Here is a 21,435-nt window from a genome sequence, read left to right as displayed (position 1 = left end):
ATGAATACAGTCCAGACTACCTTACTAGCCTTATGACCTTAGTCAAGTTCATTTTTCTGTGTGCCTCAGTTCCTTTATCTATAAAAATGGGATTATAATAATGCCTGTTTCAGAGAGCTATTATAAGGATTAAAGGAGATTAATTGGGATGTTTAGTATTGTGCCTGGCACAGCATAAGAACTTAAAATATTAATATTCTTTTCATTTGTACTCTTCATCTGTACTTGAAACAAGTTCAAGAAATGAAAAAAAAAATTGAGTTGGAAACACTGGAAACAGCTTACCATACAGCAGTTATAAATACCTCAAAATATAAAACCCACCAAATATGACAGAAACTCAATGCTCAAAAGTAAGCTAGGGACTTCCCTGGTGGCGCAGTGGTTAAGAATCCGCCTGCCAATGAAGGAGACAGGGGTTTGAACCCTGGTCCGGGAAGATCCCACATGCCGCAGAGCAACTCAGCCCGTGCGCCACAACTACTGAGCCTGCGCTCTAGAGCCCGTGAGCCACAACTACTGAGCCCGCATGCCACAACTACTGAAGCCTGCATGCCTAGAGCCCATGCTCCACAACAAGAGAAGCCACCACAAGGAGAAGCCCGTGCACCACAACGAAGAGTAGTCCCCGCTCCCTGCAACTAGAGAAAGCCCGTGTGCAGTAATGAAGACCCAACACAGCCAAAAATAAATAAATAAATAAAATAATAAATTAAAAAAATAAAAATAGTACTTTTAAAAAAAAAAAGTAAGCTAACACAAGACTGTACCTGCCACATTCCGGCTCCTGCAACTCAAGTGTGACTGTGGAGCTGCAACATCTGAAATGGGAACCATCCCAACTTGATCATGGGGTGGAGCTTCCAGGAGCTGGAGCGGCCGCAGCTCAGCAGCGGGACAGACCCTGAAGGAGCTACTAGTTGGTCATTGTGGCTTCCTCCCATTCCCACTTCCAACCCCACCCCCTATCAAAGGCCTTCCTAGCCTACAGCACATCAAAAAGGGAAGAAAAACAAAAGCCAACAACATAAAAAAGAATCAGGACAACTCCAACCAACTGAACTCTCAGCAAGATACCTAACTCTGGCAATCAGTTTCAACGGCTTGCAAGAGCCTGGGCCTCCAAAGCTGAAGCTCACCCTCCAGATCACCTTTCAATTCAAGGCACAAGGAATAAGAGCAAGGGCCCTGGGGTCAGCAGAATAGGAAACGGATGAACTCCCAATGCTGTCACTTGTAAGCTGCGTAACCTTGGGAAAACTAACACCTTTGAGTCACTGTCGGCTCATCTATAAAATGAGGATAAAAATCAATTACCTCACAGGGGTGTTGTGACAACTAAATGAGCTAAAGTACCTGGCAGAGCCTGGCACGGAGCAAGCAGAAAACACAGGATAGCTTTCAAAAGGAATCCAGTTCTCACTAAGCCCTCAATACGCAGATCTTCGGGCCACTGTCAATTGTTTATCCTCTTTGAAAGTCCAAAAACTGTTAGACCATTCACCTAGACAACAAAAAAACCATGAAATCTTGCTGCCCAGAGTTCATCTCTGGTAAACAATACTGCATGTAAGGCAATTCTGCCAGCAGCAACTAAGTGAGGTTAGTACAATGAGGAAGACACTTCGGAATTAGTTTCTGATTCCAGTACTCGCCCGGTGTCCTCAAATCATCCAGAAAACTGTTACTAGGCAAACATCTATTTATTAACAAACAATACTGTAGCAATGACAGAATTTTAAAACCCAAATAACACTTGGAATACAACTATCTTACGAAAGCAACTCTATTTATGTTCTTTTCAGCCTTTGCTCATGAATACACATCTTTTTGTAAAATTATAACATAAATGAATTTGTATAATCCATTGTTTTCCCCTAACATATCTTAAATATTTTCATGTTGCTGCATAATTCACATAATTATCACTTAAAATGACTGCACTAAATTCCACTGAATTGATTCACAGTCCATCACTTAACCCTTTCTCTCTTGCCCACTTATGGATCCAGTGTGCTCTAGAAGCCTACAGGCTTTACAACCAGAAAGACCAGGTTTGAACTTTGCCTTCTTTTTTTAAATGTTTTATTTTATTTATTTATTTATTTAGCTGCACCGGGTCTTAGTTGGGGCATGTGGGATCTAGCTTCCTGATCGGGGATCGAACCTGGGCCCCCTGCATTGGGAGCGCAGAGTCTTAACCACTGGACCACCAAGGAAGTCCCAATTTTGCCTTCTTTTTGTTTCTCAATCACGCTAAACTCATGGGCAAGTCATTAATCTCTCCAACCGCCACTTCCTCACCTGTGAAATACCTTCATCACAAGCTTGTTGCAATAAGCCAAAGAGATAACAAACGTAAAATATAATTCCCTTGTTCCCAATTTTTCCCAATTACGTACAATGTGGCAACAAACACCGTCATGCCCAGAGCTTTCTTCCTCCCACTGGGTTGTCTCCTCAGGACAAATTTTCCCAAAATGGATTATCGGGCTCAAGAGTAATTATTTGTATGACCATCAAAATCTCTTTTCAAATGGCCTTCAAAAAGATTGTAAAGATTTCCTGTTATTGTGTAATGCTTAAGTTGTATGTCACTGTTTGAAAATTTTAAAACCTATAGTAGCTTGCTTAAAATTACAAAAGAGAAAAAAGCGTTCACACAAAAATAATTTTAAAATAGTGGATTTTGAACATTATGTCATTTTAGGAAATAGCAATAAAAATTGCAACATCATTTTTTTGGACCACATTTATAGACAAAATTCATCACTTTGGATCATTTCCACAAATCTTTTAACTTGTTACTTGTAAAAAGTTACAAATAAAAGTTGAGTTTTGCTTCTTAAAAAAAAAAAAAAAAAAAGATTGTAAAAATTTACACTGCCCAGCCCGCCATCTGGCCAGGTCTTTGGAAGGCATGGCTGGGACGTGCAGAGGTCCGAGAACTCACAGCATTCGATCCAACACACAGGAGGCCATCCTACCACACAAGTGAACCTCTGCACGGAGCACAGACATCCCACAGCCAGAAGCCCAACTTGATTCCCAAGGCCCCAGGCACTGACAGGCCCCATCTCCTGCAGAGCCAGCACCCCAGGGTGGCGGCGACACCCACTCTGTCAGCTCCAGACTTGGCCTCAACCACGTCCACCGGCCTGCACCCCACGCGATTCTTGCTCTCCTGCCTGGTTCTAAAGGCGTCCCTGTTCTCCTTCTCAGCCTCCCGTCGCCCTCATCACTGCCTGCTCTCCTAAGACTGGGGCGTCTGCGTGCTCCCTCCCTGCTGCTACACTGCTCCAGCCACTTGATTCACAAGAACGTGGCAGCCACCTGCATCTGCTTAAGACCCGGGATACCAGGCACTGTCCTGGCATATGTTACTTCATCCTCACCACGGCCCTAGGAGTTAAGTATTACTTTTCCCATTTCACAGATAAGGCAACCAAAGTTTACAGCTTTAGTATCTTATACAAGGTCACAAATTCATCTCATCAACAAGCATTTATTAAGTGACTACCATCTTGTTCAGTTCGGTGCTGAGCACTAGGGACGAAGCAGAGGAGACACGTGTTAAGCACCCACACCAATAAAATGCACCATTACAGTCAGTCATGGGACTCAGGGTGGGAAAGACTGGCCCGAGCGAGCTGGGGAAGGGGGTGAGGGACGGCCTCTCGAACAAGGTCACATCAAGGCTGAGACGTGAAGGGCAAGGGGCCTGCCCCTCGGGAGGAGGAGAAAGGGCGGTCCCAGCAGAGGGAGGAGACGTGGGAAGGCCCAACTGCGTGGCTGAGAGCAGCCTGCGCGCTGCAGCACAAAGTGTACCACCGATGACACAACGCAGGGTGTCAGGGACCGTGGCAAGAAGTTAGGGATTTCATTCCAAAGCCAAAGAAACATCCCAGAAGGATCAGCCGAAACTGACAACTGATGGGGCAGAACCGAGGGGGCTGTGATAGAATCCTCAGCTCAGAGGGCACACCAGCAGGCACTGGGCACCCACTGTGTGCCAGGCATCACGCTAGGTGCTTTCCACACCAGAACTCACATGACCCCCATGACAATTCTGAATGAAAGACCGTATCAGCCCCCAGGTCAGTTAGTGACAGGACCAAGACCTAAAACCCAATTCTGGTCATCTCCAAGTGCGTGTCATGTCCCCGTACCACCGTGCTTCTGAAGCTTCAAGGGCCGTGCAGGCCGGGTGGGGCTGGAGAGTGAAGGGGGCTATTCTCTGTGAGGAAGTAACCCACCATATGGAGGTTACAGAGCAAATCTGAAGATGCAAATCTCCTGGCCATACCACAGATAAAACATTAAACTTGACCAGCTGCCTCTGCTCAGACCAAGACTTTTCAACAAAAAGGAGTAAGGGCCTTGAAACGAGAACACCAGCACCTCAGGGCAGGTGGATTTGAAACAAGAGCGGCAGGGTCTATCCTAAGGAAATAACCACATAACTGTACAAAGACACATGCGCCAGGATATTCACCACAGCTTTGTTTATAATAGTGAAGAATTAGAAACAATCTGAACGTCGCACAGGAAGAGATTACGTAAATTATGGTTCAATCCATCCCTTTGAAAACAAGTCTTTATGAACTTAAGACAGTCATTAAATAATACTAGCCACTTGTATCAACAGACGTGGAAAGCTACACGTGTCACCCTCTGTCACAGTAAAAGCCAGAATTAAACGCTTCTACATACGGATAAAGATAGCTACCCAGGGCTTCCCTGGTGGCGCAGTGGTTGAGAGTCTGCCTGCCGATGCAGGGGACGCGGGTTCGTGCCCCGGTCCGGGAAGATCCCACATACCGCGGAGCAGCTGGGCCCGTGAGCCATGGCCGCTGAGCCTGCGCGTCCGGAGCCTGTGCTCCCCAACGGGAGAGGCCACAACAGTGAGAGGCCTGCGTACCGCAAAAAAAAGAAAAAAGATAGCTACCCGGACTGGACATGATGAACCAGATTCTGGGTCTCCCCACTTGCTCAAAACATTTTGAAAGAAACAAAGGGAGAGAGAGACAGAGAGAGAGAAACTGCAGTCTCTGAAACAGATCACACCAGGTAAGCACAGTCCTTTACAAAACACATCTCAGCCAATACTCCTCTGGTCCAGGGAGCCCCCCACTATAGTGGGGAGCTAGAAAGGCTCCCACTGAAGACCAGACTGATAACTGATCTGCCAGCTAATCTGCTAACTAATCTGCCAACCTCCTGCTATAAGGCCTGCCGTGCGGGTGATCACACCTCAGCTGACGAGGGCACTAGACAATGGGTCACCGGTTTAAAGGCCCACAAGAAGGCGTGTGGCTTTTACATGTCAGACGAGGACTCAGAGTGTAACAGAAAGACCTCCTGTGCCAGAGGCCTGCGGTCAGAACCCAAAGAAGTCCCTCGGCCTCTCTGGGCTTGAGTCCCCATGTGTCAGATGTAGGGTGAGCCGACAATGCGGGCAGACTTTCTTCCCAACACCTCTGGACCCCTCCCCTTAGCTCAGGCATCATCCTTCCCCCCGACCATGACTCACTGTAGTCTTTCAACCCATCACAGCGCCACCAGCCTCGCTCCCTCCTCCATCCATGTAGTCACCAGCCTGGCCGATCTTTTGAAGCAGGATTCCGGTCACTTCCCTCCCCAGATTAAAATCCACCACTGGCTCCCCTTCATCTCCAGGAAAAAACTAAAAAGCAGCAGTGTAGCATACAGGAGCCTACAGAATCTGACCCCTGCCTGCTTCAGTGGCCTCACTTCTCTCAGGCCCTCCATCCTACCGCCTCCTTCCAGCCAAAGGGAACTTAGATTCCCAACCTCCTCACACGCCATCATGCCTCTCTCTACGTCGTCACATGTGAGCCCTTGTGCCTGGGGTGCTCTCTCAGTCCTCTCACCTTGGCTAACCCTAATCCCGACTTTTCCTGATGACCCTCCTCCAGGGAGGCTGCCCTAAGTCCCCTAGGCCAGGTTCGGGGCCCCTGCTCTGTGCCCCAGAGCACCCCGTACTTAACCCCTAGCACTGCACTATTTTCCTATCCATCTCCCTAACTAGACTGCGAGCCTCTTGACAGGGAGACTTACAGGGTCTTAATTTACTGCCAATTCCCTAGCCCCTGGCACAGCCTGGCACAGGACATATATTTGAAAATATTCACTGATGAATGGATGAACTCTAAGCAAAACCAGGAGGCCCGTATTTTGCTAGACCCTTGCTAGTAGACTCTGATGTTCAGATATCTGTCATCTAAGACTAGAATAAAAGAAACCACGAGTTTCCCCTTTAAATCAAAAGTATTCTAGTCCCCTCTTTAACATGCACACGGACTTTAAAATTAGCATCAGATGCCAGGAGCATTTCCTATGAGCATCCAACACAGAGATCACGCATTTAGTAGCTCAGGCCAGAGGAAAATGTTCAGTGTTTTATAAAGACCTGAAAGCGAGACACTGAGAACAGTGTGGTCATTTCAATTTCAACTGCAGAATTTGCTCTTGAAAATGCTACAATAAAAAATATCAATGCCATAAAAAACCTAACAGCAGCCAAAGGACCACAGTCATGAAGAAAAAACATAAATCCTAAAACATACTGGCAGAGAAGGCTCTCCCTCACCTTTAAGAAAATCAGTATTTGGGTCATCAAGAACACATTTGAGCAAGGGAAACGTGAATCACATGGCAGAGTAGACAAAAATAACAACAATAAATAGAACAGTAAGAAGGAGAAATAGGTAACACACAAAATGAACTCTGTGCTAGGCATATGTGTTTCACATATATTTACTCATGAATCCACACAACAGCCCTATGAAGTAGGAACTTGTAACATGTCCATTTTAAAGACAAAGAAAGTACAGAGAGGTTAAGTGACTGGCCCAAGGTCACCCAGCAGAAGTGGATGAGCAGGCAGTCTGGCTCCAGAGGCCATGGTCCTCAGGCAGCACAGACTGCCTCTGAAAACAGCTTTGCCATGTTGCATCCCTCAGCCTCTGTTTCTCCTACATATAATAAAGAGGGTTGGATTCAATTCAGAGATTTCTCCCAGTTCAAAAGGCAGACAACAAAACGTGAAGCCGAAATTCTGAGATTCTGTTAAATTCTTCCATCTAGAAATAAAAATCAAAACTGTGCCCTTCAAAACTTAAATAACTCTGTATCTTGCAGAGCTGCTTCAATATTAAAGTAATATATATGAAGAGCTTAACGCTTCAAGTTCCCAGCTCAGAGCAAGAGCTCAATAAACAGTAGCTATTATTACTCTTATGATAAAGCAGGAACAACCATTTAATAGTAGAGCACATTTTAATTATACACGATGTGGAATCATCAAATCTCATCTGTTTCAGGCCCCAGGCCCCACAGCATAGATCGGGTTGTAGAGTTGAAATTGTAACAACTCAAAGCTCAGAAATTACTTGTTTCCATTAGAGATCTGACAAGTCATTTCTTCATTTGGTCACTGGTGGTTTGCAGATAACTGATAGCAGTAATGAGTATTCTAAATTAAATCCAGAGACAGTACCACTCTTTTCAGGAAAGACAACTGGAGAGAGAGAAACATGATGGTGGTATGTCCTTCCCTCTGTGTCCTCCATCTTCTCTCTGATAAATATCTCCCGTGTCCTGCACAGTATGGATTTCATTTGGTTGCAAATGAAGAAGAGTCTAGATCTTCCCATGACAAATGAGAGCGTTGAGCAGGTAACTTGTTAAGGAGAACTGGAATTGGGAAAATAACCTTCTTTTCCTGTTACTTGACAACAAACCCCGTCCACTAACAAATGAAACACACAACGCTAGAAGACAGTAAGCACTGAAGCCAAATCCATCACTAAGCAATCCATTCTGAGACAATCACCACACAGCAGTGGGAACAGGCCGCTCATGTTTCATTCGACAGCAACAAAGATGCAGCCTGCAAAATGCAAGGAGGCCACACAGCGCAGCAAAAAGAATAACTTTTTTGCTTTGGAGTCATTAAAAACCTGGATTCAAACCCCAGCTCTGTCACTCAAGTATGATGTGACCGTAAGCGAGCCTCCCCTAGTCTTAAGATTCTTTACCTGTAAAATGCGGATAATACAAAATACCTCCGTCACAGTGAGGATTCAATGGGAACCATAAATAACACGGCTTACATCACAGGAAAGCCCTTAATACATGTTAGTGCCTCTCAGCTGTGCTACATGGTGACATCCTCTTATTTGGGACACCAGAAATACACCAAACTCCCCAAGGCTGGAAACCACTGATCCTGTTGGAACCCGTAACTGGCCTGTGTACAAAGGGCCGTCTGTGTAGGAATGTGAAGGTCACCCAGAGAGCACCCACGAGCTCTGGCATTCCTCCCAACCCTGGCCTTATCCAGTCTGGATGCTTCTTAAGAAATACAGCTCCCTCCTGGGTCTGGCTGGACAGTGGCTGCAGACGTGATTTGTGAGGGATGGTAATTTGGTATCTCCACTTACGTTTTCAAAGTCCTTCATGTTCCGGGCTCTGGTGGGAGACACCATTTCTTCCGACACATGTGGGAGCGCTATGAAAAGGTAAAACAGACACAGGAAAACGTCACGGTATGCAGACTGCCCAGCATCCCCCTTAGGGAAGAAAAATAAAAATGACTAGCTTCCACGATATATTCTGTCTTGTGATTTGAGTCTACAGAAAGCTCGAAGCCACTGTATTTCAAATATTTACGAACTACTTGAACCAGCCCCAATGTAACAACGTAAATGTCAGAAGATGAATCCGAAGAATACATGGGGCAAACAAAGGAGAACTGCCCCGCTATGTACTTCCTTACTGCTTGTCATAAAATTATTTTGCTGAACAGGATATCATCTTCACGTGTCAGCAATTAAAACAAACCATGTCTGACTGACTTGACAGCAGGGGTTGGCAAACTTTTTCTTACAATGCCAGACAGTAAACATTTTAGGCTTTGCAGGCCATACACAAAGCCTCAAATCCGTCACAACCACTCAACACAAAAATAGCCGTGGACAGTTCAAAAACAAAGAAGCTGTGATCCAATAAAAGTTTATTTTCAAAAGCAGGCAGTGGGTCAGAAACTGGCAAATCCTGCTTCAGAGTGATTCAAGACTTTGCCAGTACCCAAATCTTTCCACAGCTTCTTTAATTCAACAAACACGTATTACACCCCTCCTCGGCGCCAAGCACCACGCGAGGTGCTGGGGAAGCAACGGTGAGAGAGACACTGATCCTGCACCCAAGAGGATCCCGATCCCGTGGGCAAGACGGGGATGTAAGCAAACTGCTCCACGCTGCACAAGTGCGTGGCGCTTTTCAGGTGTTGAGGAAATGTGTGCTGAGTGAATGAATGAATTCGCTCTTCCCACAAGAATGCACTGAGGGCCTACTCTCTGCTTGGCACCATTCTAGAAACAAAACAAACAGAAGGAGCTGACAGTCTAGAAAGAGGAGACAGACAATAAACAAAACAATAGGTAGTTACAGAGTATGTTCAAAGGTGATAAATGCCACGGAGAAAAATACAGTGGGCAAGGATAGGAAACACCAACAGCAAGGGTGGGGTGAGGACTTGCAGTTTCGAATAAGGTGGTTAAATTCAGGAACGGCTCACTGCGGAGGTGACCTCTGGGCAAACTTGGAGAAGGCACAGGGGAAAGGCCTGGGGTGGGAGATGCCCAGTGGATCTGAGGACCAGCCACGAGGCCGATGGACGCGAGAGCAATAAAGGGGCATATGTGGGTGAGCCGGGTGGGTGAGCCAGGTGCTGGCGGACGGGCTGGGTATGGCCTCACTGGCTCCTCTCAGGACGCCGAGGATTCTGAGCTCAGGAGCAGCGTTATGGGACCTGGGTTTCCACAGGCTCCCTCTGCCTGCCTCGCTGAGAACAGATTAAAAGGCGCTTTGAGAGAAACAAGGAGACCAGTTAGGAGAACACTGGGAGAATCCAGGCCAGAGGTCCTGATGGCTTAGGCCAGGGAGGGAGGGTGAGAAGGGGTCTGATTCTGGGTACTTGTTAAGTAGCCAACGGGAACAGATAAAACGAAATGCAGGGAAATACATACGGTTCAGAGAGGAAAGCACACCTAAGGCAGCCTAGGGAGAGCCAAGGAGGCGGTGGGCTTGAGCTGAGTCATACAGACTCAGGCAGGCAGCAGGCAGATGAGGACAAAGGCCCAGAGGAGGGAGCGGGCGTGGCGCTCGGCGCTCAGCCGACAAGCGGCTCAGGAGCGGGGCAGTGGGGGACTGTGCAGAGCCCCATGCGCCAGACCCGGGGCACGCGGGTTGCCTTCCTGTTTCTCAGACGGGCTGTGCTCTGTCACCTGTGTCTGTGTCCCCACCTAGGTCCCACTCATTCTTCAAGTCTTGGCTCCAGTTCAGCTTCTTGGGAAACTCCCGCCCACCCCCTCCTTCATCTGAGGGTAAATCTCCTTCTCATCCCCTCTCCCAGCTCCTTTTACTTCTTCGCTCGTTACACTGACCCTGTGATCTGTCCTGATCCTTCTTTAGCTGTCTGCCCTCTAGGCTTGATAGGAACCATGATCGGAATCCCAGCTCTGAGCCCAGAGCCTGGCGTGAAGCAGATGTATAACGTGGGCTGAATTAAGGAGGAGGCCTATGACTTTTCTGCTCCTAACTGCCTGGGCAGGAAAAAGAGAAACCAAACTGCGGGATTGTATGTTTGAAGTAAAAGTTAATAGGTTCTAAAGGAAAACCTGAGGGTGGCCTGTAAGTTACAAGAGTCTCCAGCAATAAACCTTGTGAAACTTACATCATTGTCTGCTCTAAAACCTTCTTCCTTTTGCACATAATCTCATCATTCTGGGGTGGGGGGGAACAAGTCAAAATATCTCTAAGATATTTCAACGTGGCAAATTATTAGCACTTCCCACAGATACTTAGGATAGCATCCACTTTTTTCGGAAACAAAAATTATGAAGAGCGCTTAGCAAAACCCAAACTGCAAAACAGAAAGTCTCCTCATGGTCCAGCTTCAACACAGCAGACTGCCTATTTCCTCAGCGCTGTCTCCTGTGGTCTAACCAACTATTTGTCTCCAAAGGGCAGGCCCGTGTAGGAATGCTGGGCCTCAGCGGGCAACTGGAATCCAGCAGCCTGCCAGGAAGGCCTCTGCACACTGAAGTTTGGACAGCAGCCCTCAGGGGCCTCCAGCCACTCGGCAGCAGGGACCAACAGATCCTCCGAACCTGACCGAGTCACCGATTCAACATCCAGCCTCCACTGGTCATTCAGTTCAGCAAACACTGGCTGAACCCCTATAAGCGTGGTAGCAAGAAATGAAACTCATGAAATATGGCCCAAAGGACATCAATTCCTCTAGTCCAGTGTTTATGAAAGGACTAAGTAGCAGGTCAATATGCATACAAAATACTGTGTACCTCCTGGGAGCACCAAGCCATGCCAGGCTAGCTCTGGGCCCTGGAACCATCAAAGCTCAGGCCCAGGCTCAAGGCCTGAAGGCCCTCGTGGCCTCGCGTCTACTTCCCTTGTTCTTACTTTGTGTACTTACCACCATTTCCCAAACCAGCAATGGGGCTGATGCCATCCAGGTCATCTGGTAAATTGGGAACAAGGCCACTAGGAGAGAACACGTGTGATAAAAGAAGCGTCAGTGTTTGAACAGCAGAGACTATCAGACGGACTGTCCGTCATCAGGTCACAGCCAGCCAGCTACCTGTGAGGCATGCAGTGCAGAGGTTAAGAACTCAGGCTTTGGGGCAGAGGTCTGGCTCTAACACTTAACAACTGAGTAAGGTCAGTCATTCATTCACACGTCAAGGGTTCTGTGGGCCACAGATGGGCTAGGTGCAGAGGCACCATGCCAAATATACGCTACTGATGTTCCTGAGTCTTACTTTGTTAATTCGTTACGTGGGGATACCACCCTCTACCTGTAAAGATTAAATGAGTTAATGTATCAATATATAAACACTCAGCACACAGTAAGTGCTCGCTAAATGGCATCTAGCGTTGTTTTTGTCATTACTATTATTATCATTATTAATATGCCTATCACAACCAAAATCTAAGCTTCCAAGAATCAGGCACCAATTCGGACGCTTTAAGAATATCAAACAAAAATGCAAAACTCACTGATTCAAGAAGTTTTACTGGTTGAATTATAAAAACAGGTTCAGTGAGGATCTGGAGACACTGACAGAAAACTAAACCATAACAGGAGGTGTGGTTCAACACGAAACACACCTCCCTGGATTCTGTTCTAGGCTCTGCCACATACCTCTCCCAGCCTCGCTTCCTCCGTCTGTAAAAGGAGAACAGCAGCTACTTGATAGAGCAACTGGCAATTAACTGAGACAACAAGTGTCCGGCAAGTACCTGGCGTATTGTGAGTATTCCATAAATGGGAGCAAAACACCGCGTCACCTTGAAACATACAATGCTCTATAACTTACAAAAGATTTACCATCATGAGAATTGCCCAATTCCCTGAGGGTCTATGCATTTCTCAAAGGAAGGTGCTAAAGCCCAGATAATTTCAGCAGCCTACTCAGTCTCACGGCAGTTAAGTAGAGAACCAAGGCCAGAATCCGAGCCCTTTATGTCTAACCCCCAATAATGCTTCCCCGTCCCAAGCTGTAAACTAAGAGGTGATGGACGTGCAGCTTGACTTCTTGGCAGTTTGCTCTTTCCATTCTGTTCCTAGGACAATTTTGCCTGATAACCAAACTCTGGTGTTGGAATGAACCTTCAAGATCAGAACCAAGCCAAAAACTGGATGTCGTAAAATTCCAACATCAAGAAAATGATTACATTAAAAGTGTCTGCTCTGAGGATAACTGGAAAAAAAAAAAACCTAAGTAGAATACGCCTTCAATTATTGAAAAACAAAATACATGTACACTAAAGACACCTCAAATCCTTCTTGGAAACTAGGTGGGCTTTAAATATATATAACAAGACAACTGAAATATTAAAAATCATAATTTGCAGGGAAATGAGAGATATTTTCCTCCTTTTTAATTTTACAATTCTCAATTTCCTCCAATAAGTATCACATGAAGGACAAACTCCATTTTCTAAACTGAATTGTAAAAATTAAAATCAAGTTCGATCACCACCCTTTGCAGATGGTGGCCCAGTGGCCCAAGATCACAAACCAGGTTACTGGTCAAGCTTAGCCTACAGTCTGGTCTCTACATTCCCAAGTTTGGGGTTCTCTCCACCACGGCCATTAATTTACTACTATTGGAGGAAACGGCCCATCAGTTACTCAAGCCAAGGTCAATCACCGTTGTAGACCACGTGGCAGGCAAAGCCAGAGAATTTGGTCTTAGGCAAATTTCCAACAGGCAACCAGCGAAGTCTGCAAAATGACATTTGACACCGCAACTGAGAAGAAACCACTATTTAATGCAGCAATTCCGGCCTGGTTCCTGCCAAATTTCCGTTTGGACTTTACCTGCCCACTTTTTAAATGCCATGAACCTCTGTCATGCGCAGTCTCAGTCAGTTCCAGCCACACCTCCACCTTTAAGAATTCACCTTTTTGTATCCCATTCTGATCATTCACTCTAGGCCTGAGAACTAAAGTTGGGGCTTCATGGGGCCCCACCTGTAGTCAAAACTAGGCAAGCAAAGGAAAAGGGCTTAGACATGATTTTGTCATGGTATGGATGGGGGAGACTAAGGCCCAGAAAGGGAAGGAACATATTTGCTCAAAATCACAAGCGGGGGCTTCCCTGGTGGTGCAGTGGTTGAGAGCCCGCCTGCCGATGCAGGGGACACAGGTTCGTGCCCCGGTCCGGGAAGATCCCACATGCCACGGAGCGGCTGGGCCCGTGAGCCATGGCCGCTGAGCCTGCGCATCCGGAGCCTGTGCTCCGCAACGGGAGAGGCCACAACAGTGAGAGGCCCGCGCACCGGCGGGGGGAATCACAAGCGGTTGGTAGTAAAGCTGAGACCAAAATCCCGGTGTCTCCGTGTCCTTGACACTCGCTAACCAGCGTCCGGGCTGCCCAAAGCTCCTACTCAATGGGGCACATAGTCAGGGCCAGTTTCCTCGCATGCAAAACACAGCCTAAGCGTAACCACTACCCTGCAGGGGCACCGCGCTGAACAGACCCCACGCTCAGCGACAAGCAGCCTCCCGCCTACTACTCACCACGGCCCTTCAGGGGTAGGTGGTAGTTTTTAGATGTTGCCATTTTTTTTAATGAGGAAAAGGGAGGCCCAGGAAAGTTAATAAGCTGAAAGACCAAGTTGGCCTGACTTCAAAGCCCGTGCTCTTAGCCTCTACACCAGCCTGGCCCCCGCCAGCACCTTCCTCAAGGGGCTGTGGCGAGGTCCCCATGAATCGAGGCAGGGCCTTCCAGAGTCTGCACAGCGCACGGCCGTGTGGCTGCTTCCTGTCCACTATGTGTCGGGTAAATGAACGAACGCTCACCTGCGCTTCACCAACCACTTCATCCTCCTAGCTCGCTCCACCGCCACCCAAAAGGGGCGATCTCCTGAGCCTGTACATGGCAGCCAACAACTGTCCATCCACGCAAGGTCCAACAAGGATGGAACGTTTCACGGACAAAGTGCTATGAGAGCCGTGGACGGACTGGACATCACATTCAGAAAACAACTATACCAAGTACAGTCTTGTCTGTCTTTCAACAACTTGTTTTTCATTCTATGTCATGTATTCTTAATGAGAGAAAAATATATATAAATACAAAATAGACAAGTTTCAAGTTCTCCTTGACTACTCACTCCCATCTTGGTCTCCTCCTAAGAGGTAACCACTCTTGTCAGCAAGACATTCCAAACCTTTCCCTATGTATGTAATCGTATATGCAGCATCTTTTCTTCACTAATGTGTCCTAAAGATGTTTTCATGACAGTACAGATCTACCTCAGTGTTTTTAACTCCTACAAAGCAATGTACAGCAGTGTCTGCAAATTTTATTGACCCCAACCCATAGAAGGAAATATATTACCCTTCATTCTTGAAATTCCTTCTATTCTGTTCTACTCAATTTTTTTTTTTAATTCTGGTTGCAACCTACTACATTCAGTTTCATGAGTTGCCAATGGGTCACAGTCTGAAAGACACCTGAGAAAAGATGTGTATTTACCAGGTCTCCTGATGGTAGTTCAATGTTTCTAAATTGTTCCTTTTACAAACAATGCTGGATCTCCTTACACAGGTCTCATTGTGCACATGTGTGAGGATTTCTCTAGTCAGATAGATAGCAAGAAGTGGAATTGCTGGATCTAAACACATTCACATTTTTTTAATGGGCAAAGGATTTGAAAATATACAAAAGGCTAATAAGCACATGAAAAAATGTTCAACATCATTAGTCATTAGGGAAATGCAAATCAATACCACAATGAGATACCCTGTCACATCCCCAAGGATAGCTATAAGCAAAGACAAACAATAACAAGTGTTGACATGGCAATGGAGAAATAAGAACCCTCATATACTGCTGGTGAGCGTGTCAGGTGGTGCAGCCACCTTGGAAGAGAGTTGGGCAGTTCCTCAGAATGTTAAACATACAGAGTTACCATATGACCCAGCAACCCTACTGCCAGAGAAACAAAAATTTATGTCCACACAAAAACTTGTACCCAAATAAGTGTTTATAGCAACATTATTCATAACAGCCAAAAAAGCAGAAACAACCCAAATGTCATCAACCAATGAATGAATAAACAAAATATGGCATCAATACCTGTATATAATGGAATACTATTCAGGCACAGAAAGGAATGAAATACTAATACATGCTACAACATGGATGAACCTCACTAAAGACCACGTATGGTAAAATCCCATTTATATGAAATGTCCGGAATAGGCAAATCTATAGACAAAAAGTAGCTAGTGCTTGCCTAGGGCTGGGGGGAGGGGAAGGAGGAGAAATGTGGAATGTTATAGACTAAATGTTTGTGGCCCCCCAGAATTCATATGATGAAACCCTACCCACCCCCCCAAGTGATGGTATTAGGAGGTGGGCCTTTGGGAGATAGTTAAGTCTAGATGAGGTAATGAGGGTGGAATCCTTGGGAATGGGATTAGTGCCCTTAAGGGTTCCCAGAGCTCTTGCTTCCTCTCTCTGCTCTCCACCATGTGAGGATACAATGAGCAGTACCAATAGGCAGTCTGCAACCCGGAAGAGGGTCCTCACTAGAACCTGACCATGCTGGCACCCTGATCCTGGACTTCCAGTCTCTAGAACTCTGAGAAATAAACGTCTGTTGTCTCTAAGGCACCCAGCCTATAGTTTTTTTGTTACAGCAGCCCAAGCTAAGACAGGGAGCGAATGTTAATGGGCACAGGGTTTCTTTTTTGGATGATGAAAATGTTCTAAAATTAAGATTATGGTGATGACTGCACAACTCTGTAAATACACTAAAAAAAACACATTGAATAGTATATTGCAAATGGGTGAAATTTACAGCATATAAATTAGATTTGTATCTGTTCAAAAAGCTGTTAAAAAAAAAAACCACAAGGCACATTTTTAACGCCAAACTGTGTTCCATGAAGACTGTGTCAGTTGACACTCTGTTGTGCACTTTTTCACACAGTGATTACAAAAGCAGCATTTTACTACTAAATATGGAGCCTATATTCATGGTATTTATCTTTTTAAACGGAGACTGAACAAAATTGATTCATTCAACAAATATTTGTTGAGCCTCTACCATGTGCCAGACACAGTTCTAGGGCAGATACAGTGGGGAAGAAGCCAGACGTGCTGCCTGCGCTCACTGAGCTAACAACACTGGCGACGGAGAACACCTCCTCAAACCTCACAGCCTAGGGGTACCTCTGGTCCAAGGTCGGCCTTGGATTAAGCTTTCAAGCCTTCACCAGAAATTTCATTCCACCATCCTCTTTCTCAACCTCCTTCTACAAAATCCATAAAGGCACTCTTTGCCTGAGAAAGTACAAACTGTGTACAAAGCTATAAGAAACACGTCTTTTTGGTCTGCCCCTAACGGGGCAGCAAGCACTTAATGGCCATGTACTTGAGGAACCCATAGATGTACAAGCCTGGGCCAGGCCTTAGGAAGCTCACAGGGAGAGGCAGAATCCTGGGCATGAAAACAAACGGGTAAACCCAGGGGTGTGGGCACAGAGGACTTTGTCCAGGAAACAGTACAACATGGTAACGGTGAAACAAAAACAGCCAACATTTAATGTACTCCCCAGTCGGTGCTAGGTACTTAATACATACAATCTTGCTTCATCCACAAAGTCACCCAACAAAACAGATATTATCACTGAAGAGAAACTGAGGATTAGGAGGGTGGAGCGAATTACTCAAGCAGCACAGCTAGTGACTGGCTGAGGCAGGATGCAGACGCAGACATCCTGCGTACAAAGTGCAAGTTCTTTCGACACCATCAGGCAGGCCCTAATGAAGGGCCTTAGCTCAGGTGAGGCTCCAGGGGCCGGAGCTCTTGGGGCACCCACAGGTGATCAGGTTTGGAGAGAATAACACACACTGACCTAATTCAACGGAAGTCCAAGGACAAACTGGACTCTGGTCTAGTCTCTAAAACTGGGGCTTGGATGTTAGCAAGCAGAAGAGGACTCATGTTAGCATAAAAAGAGATTTTACTGCAGGGATTTTTCTCATCCACTGTGACCACCTGACAGAGAAGCTGACTCTCTCAGGACGTTTCCGCTACTCTTTGAGGGCCAGTTCAAGCACCAGCAGCTCCAAAAAATCCTCCCAGAATCCCCTCAGAATTGGTTCAGAGAACTGGCTGGAAGGCAAGAATTGGTACTGATAGCCAGGCTTTGGAGTCTGTAGGCCTGGATTTAAATCCTGGCTCAATCATGTACTTTTTGTGGGACCCCAGACCGTTCATTTCACCTCTCTGAACCCTAGTGTCCTCACCTGTAAAAGGGGGATAAAACTGTCACCCCACCAGATCATTGTTTATTCAGTGATTTAACAAATGGTTACTGAGCCCCTACTATGAGCCAGATACCACATTAGGAAGTCGGGTTACAAAGATGATCAACATGCAGCCCCTGCTCTCACATAGGTCAGAGTCTGATCTGGGAGACAGGCAAGTTAACAGTCATACCTGCAGCAGCCAGTACAGGAGCCACCAGCCACCTGGACCTACTGAGCACCTGAAATGTGGCTCATTCAAGTTGAGAAGGGCTGTAAGTGTAAAACACATACTGGACTTCGAAGACTTAGTAAGATCAAAAAGAAGATAAAATATCTCATTAATAATTTTTTTCACACGTTAGAATGATAATATATGGAAATACTGGGTTAAATAAAACATTATTAACATTAATTTCACCAGTCTCTTTTTACTTTTTTAATGCGGTTATTAGAAGGTTTTAAATTGCATACGTGGCTCAAATTATATGCTGACTGGACCACACTAGTTAATCAAATTCAGTGAAGTCATGGGACTTCGCTGGCATCCCAGTGGTTAAGACTCTGAGTTTCCAGTGCAGGAGGTGTGGGTTCGATACCTGGTCAGGGAACTAAGATCCTGCATGTGGCGTAGTGGGGCCAAAAAAAAAAAAAAAAAATTCAGTGAGGTCAATGAGGGCTGTGAACAGGTCAGTGACGGGGGGACTAGAGGAGAACAGAGGGCCCAGGTGGGGATAGGGGGATATCAGTGAAGACTTCCTGGCAGTACCATCTAAACTGAGACCTGAAAAATAATAAGGCAAGGGGCGGGGGGGCAATCCAGGCCGCAGGGACAGCAAGTACACAGGCCCAGCTGTAAGAAAGAACAAGGCAGATCATTCATAACAGTCTGGCAGCCAGCAAGAGTGACGGGCTTGCGGAGGAGACGGGGAAGGAAGAGGGAGCACAGGAGGTTAGTGAGGTAGATGCGACAGAGTATAAAGAGCTCAGAAGCCATATTAAAGAACTTCATCTTGAGGGCAGAGAGGAGCCAGGGAGGGTATGAAGTAGGTGGGTAAGAGATTAGTTACCAGGAATGTATGCAGCACCAGGATCACCAGCAAAGGCAGGGAGAGGAGGGAAAGGAGAATATCTGATGCTCTGTTGAGCTGCTACTCTGAGTCAGACATTAGGCTAAACCCTTTTAGACTCACCCATGTTACAGATAATGAAAACTGAGGCTCACAGAGGGTGACTTGCCCAAGGTCACAGGATTCTTAAGTGGAAGAAATGGGATTGAAACCCAGTTAGGTCTAGGTCCCAAAACCCAACTGCTTGGCCAACTGGTGCTGAGATGTGAAAAGCTGTCTGAGAGAATAATAATGGACTTTACCTTAACGGCAATGAAAAGCATTAAACATGTAAAGCAGCAGACTGTGACAATCAGATTTATATTTTAAAAAGAGCTTTGAAGCTGTAGTATAAAAGGCTATCAGAGGGCTTCCCTGGTGGCACAGTGGTTGAGAGTCCGCCTGCCGGTGCAGGGGACACGGGTTCATGCCCCGGTCCGGGAAGATCCCACATGCCGCGGAGCGGCTAGGCCTGTGAGCCATGGCCGCTGAGACTGCGCGTCCGGAGCCTGTGCTCCGCAACGGGAGAGGCCACAGCAGTGAGAGGCCCGCATACCGCAAAAAAAAAAAAAGGCTATCAGAGGTGTGAAGGAAACCACGACAATCCAGATGAGAGGTCATACTGCGATATACTGGGGCAGTGGCAGAAAGATGAAGAGAAAGGGACATGATGCAGGAGCTGCAAAGGGCCTTGCTCTGTGCCTGATAACTAGTAGGTCCTCAATAAACAGAGTAACCATTTGTCCAAGGTTTGCCCAAGACAGGACCTGTTTATGCCTGCTGCTCAGGCATAAATTAACTGTGCCCATTTTACTCTTAAAACCGTCCAGATTTGCACAACAAATAACATGTCACCATTTCAGTTAGGATCTGTTGACTAAAAGAAGCAGCCTGTCCCTAGCAGAGCTGGATAAACACTGCAGATTCTCAGTTAGGGATCACCTCTGAGACCTTCTACCCTCTCCCCAACCAGGAGCCCAGGACAACCAAAGGGCCCCAACCCTGCAGCAGTGCAGGGCTCTGTCAGGCCTTCCTACCAGGAGAGACCCCTGCCGCACCAGCAATGTGGACTCCAACTGCCTCTTGGGACAGGTGCGTGGGGAGGCCACTCTCAGACATTATTCCCCAATTTGTATTACTGTTGATGATGATAATGATGATAGTGACAACACCGAATCTCTTTTTTCTTTTTTTATCTTTTGACCCCGCCCCGTGGCATGTGGAATCTTAGCTCTCCCACCAAGGATCAAACCCGCACCCCCTGCATTGGTGTCGTCGAGTCTTAACCACTGGGCCGCCAGGAAAGTCCTCCGAATCATTTTTTAAGCACTGATTATATGGCAGGCACTACTCCTGCCAAGCAAATTGCTGGGTGGGCATCTTCTCTTTTGATCCTCACCCCAACTCTGTTGGGTGGATATTACTGCCAGCCTCCTTTTACAGATGGGAAAGTAGATTAAACCATTTTATCAAGGTCATACAGCTAGTTAGTTTAAAGGGCTGGATTTGAATCCAGTTCTGTTCAACTCCAGCCAAGGTTCCTAACCGCTGCACTCCATAGCCCGAGTTTTGGTGGCCACTATGTGACCCCATAAGCAAAGCCTGGACAGACCAAGTGCACTCCCCATAATGAAAGCAAACCCCCAAACCAGCATGAACCATCACGTACCCTCAAGGTCCCCGCCCCTCAACTAGCCCCCACTAACTGCACACTCCAAGAGGTCCCCATCTCCCACCCTTTCAGAGAACCCTTTACCTGTCCCTCACCGCCTCTTCAAAGTATGTCCCGAAATGCGAGAGGCGGGCGTGGGGCAGGTCGGGACCGCCCAACAACCTACACTCAGTATCAGTGGGCGGGTCTCCAAAGAGATTCCCCCCCACAGAAACCCCATCCCACATACTGACCACGTCCAGAACCCTCAAACACCCAAAGAGCAAACCCCAAGTCTCGGATGGAGCAAACCCCAATCAGCGGGAACCCCGGCCTGGTTACCGCGAACCCCCGAAGGCCAGGCCGCACCTGCAGCCGCTGCGTATCCCGGGGAGGGTGACGTCCTCTTCCAACACCGAGTCCATCATGGACACAGAGGAGGTGGCGGCGTTGGTATCTGGTGGCGTCGCCACTGGTTTCCCTCCCCCCCTCCTGCCCCCCGTCGCGACCCGCCCGGCTCCCAAGGTCCCCGCCCCCTCCAACCCAGGTCTCGTTGGGACTCCGGCGGCGCCGCTGGAATTCAAACCGCAGCCGCTGCCATCTTTCCCGGCGCTTCTTCCTACGGAAACGAGGCGGGGTCACCGAGGAGCGCGCTGTGAAGCCGAGGCCGGGCCGGGCAGCGCGGGCGGGCGCCATCTTAACTAATGGCAGGGGGCGGGGGGTCTGCACTTGCGCCAGCAAGACTTAAGGAAAGAGAGGCAGGATGCCATTTTTAGTGAGGGCGCTCGGGCCGAGG

The 21,435-nt window shown here is 47.1% G+C and overlaps 1 protein-coding gene across 1 annotated transcript in view; it reads right to left on the bottom strand.

Moving 5' to 3' along the window:
- The window catches only part of CDK5RAP2 (CDK5 regulatory subunit associated protein 2), a 182,320-nt gene extending 161,208 nt beyond the window's left edge, over positions 1-21,112 (bottom strand). Inside the window, exons 1-3 of the mRNA XM_060154500.1 lie at positions 21,009-21,112; positions 11,522-11,589; positions 8,469-8,536 (exon numbers count right to left, since the gene is read on the bottom strand). Coding sequence (XP_060010483.1) covers positions 8,469-8,536; positions 11,522-11,589; positions 21,009-21,067 — 195 coding nt within the window. The 5' untranslated portion in view covers positions 21,068-21,112. The remainder of the gene's footprint in view (positions 1-8,468; positions 8,537-11,521; positions 11,590-21,008) is intronic.
- Positions 21,113-21,435: the final 323 nt, after the last annotated feature.

This window comes from Lagenorhynchus albirostris, chromosome 7 (genome assembly GCF_949774975.1).
Source record: "Lagenorhynchus albirostris chromosome 7, mLagAlb1.1, whole genome shotgun sequence".
NCBI lineage: Eukaryota > Metazoa > Chordata > Mammalia > Artiodactyla > Delphinidae > Lagenorhynchus > Lagenorhynchus albirostris.
This window is presented reverse-complemented; position numbering and strand designations above follow the sequence as displayed.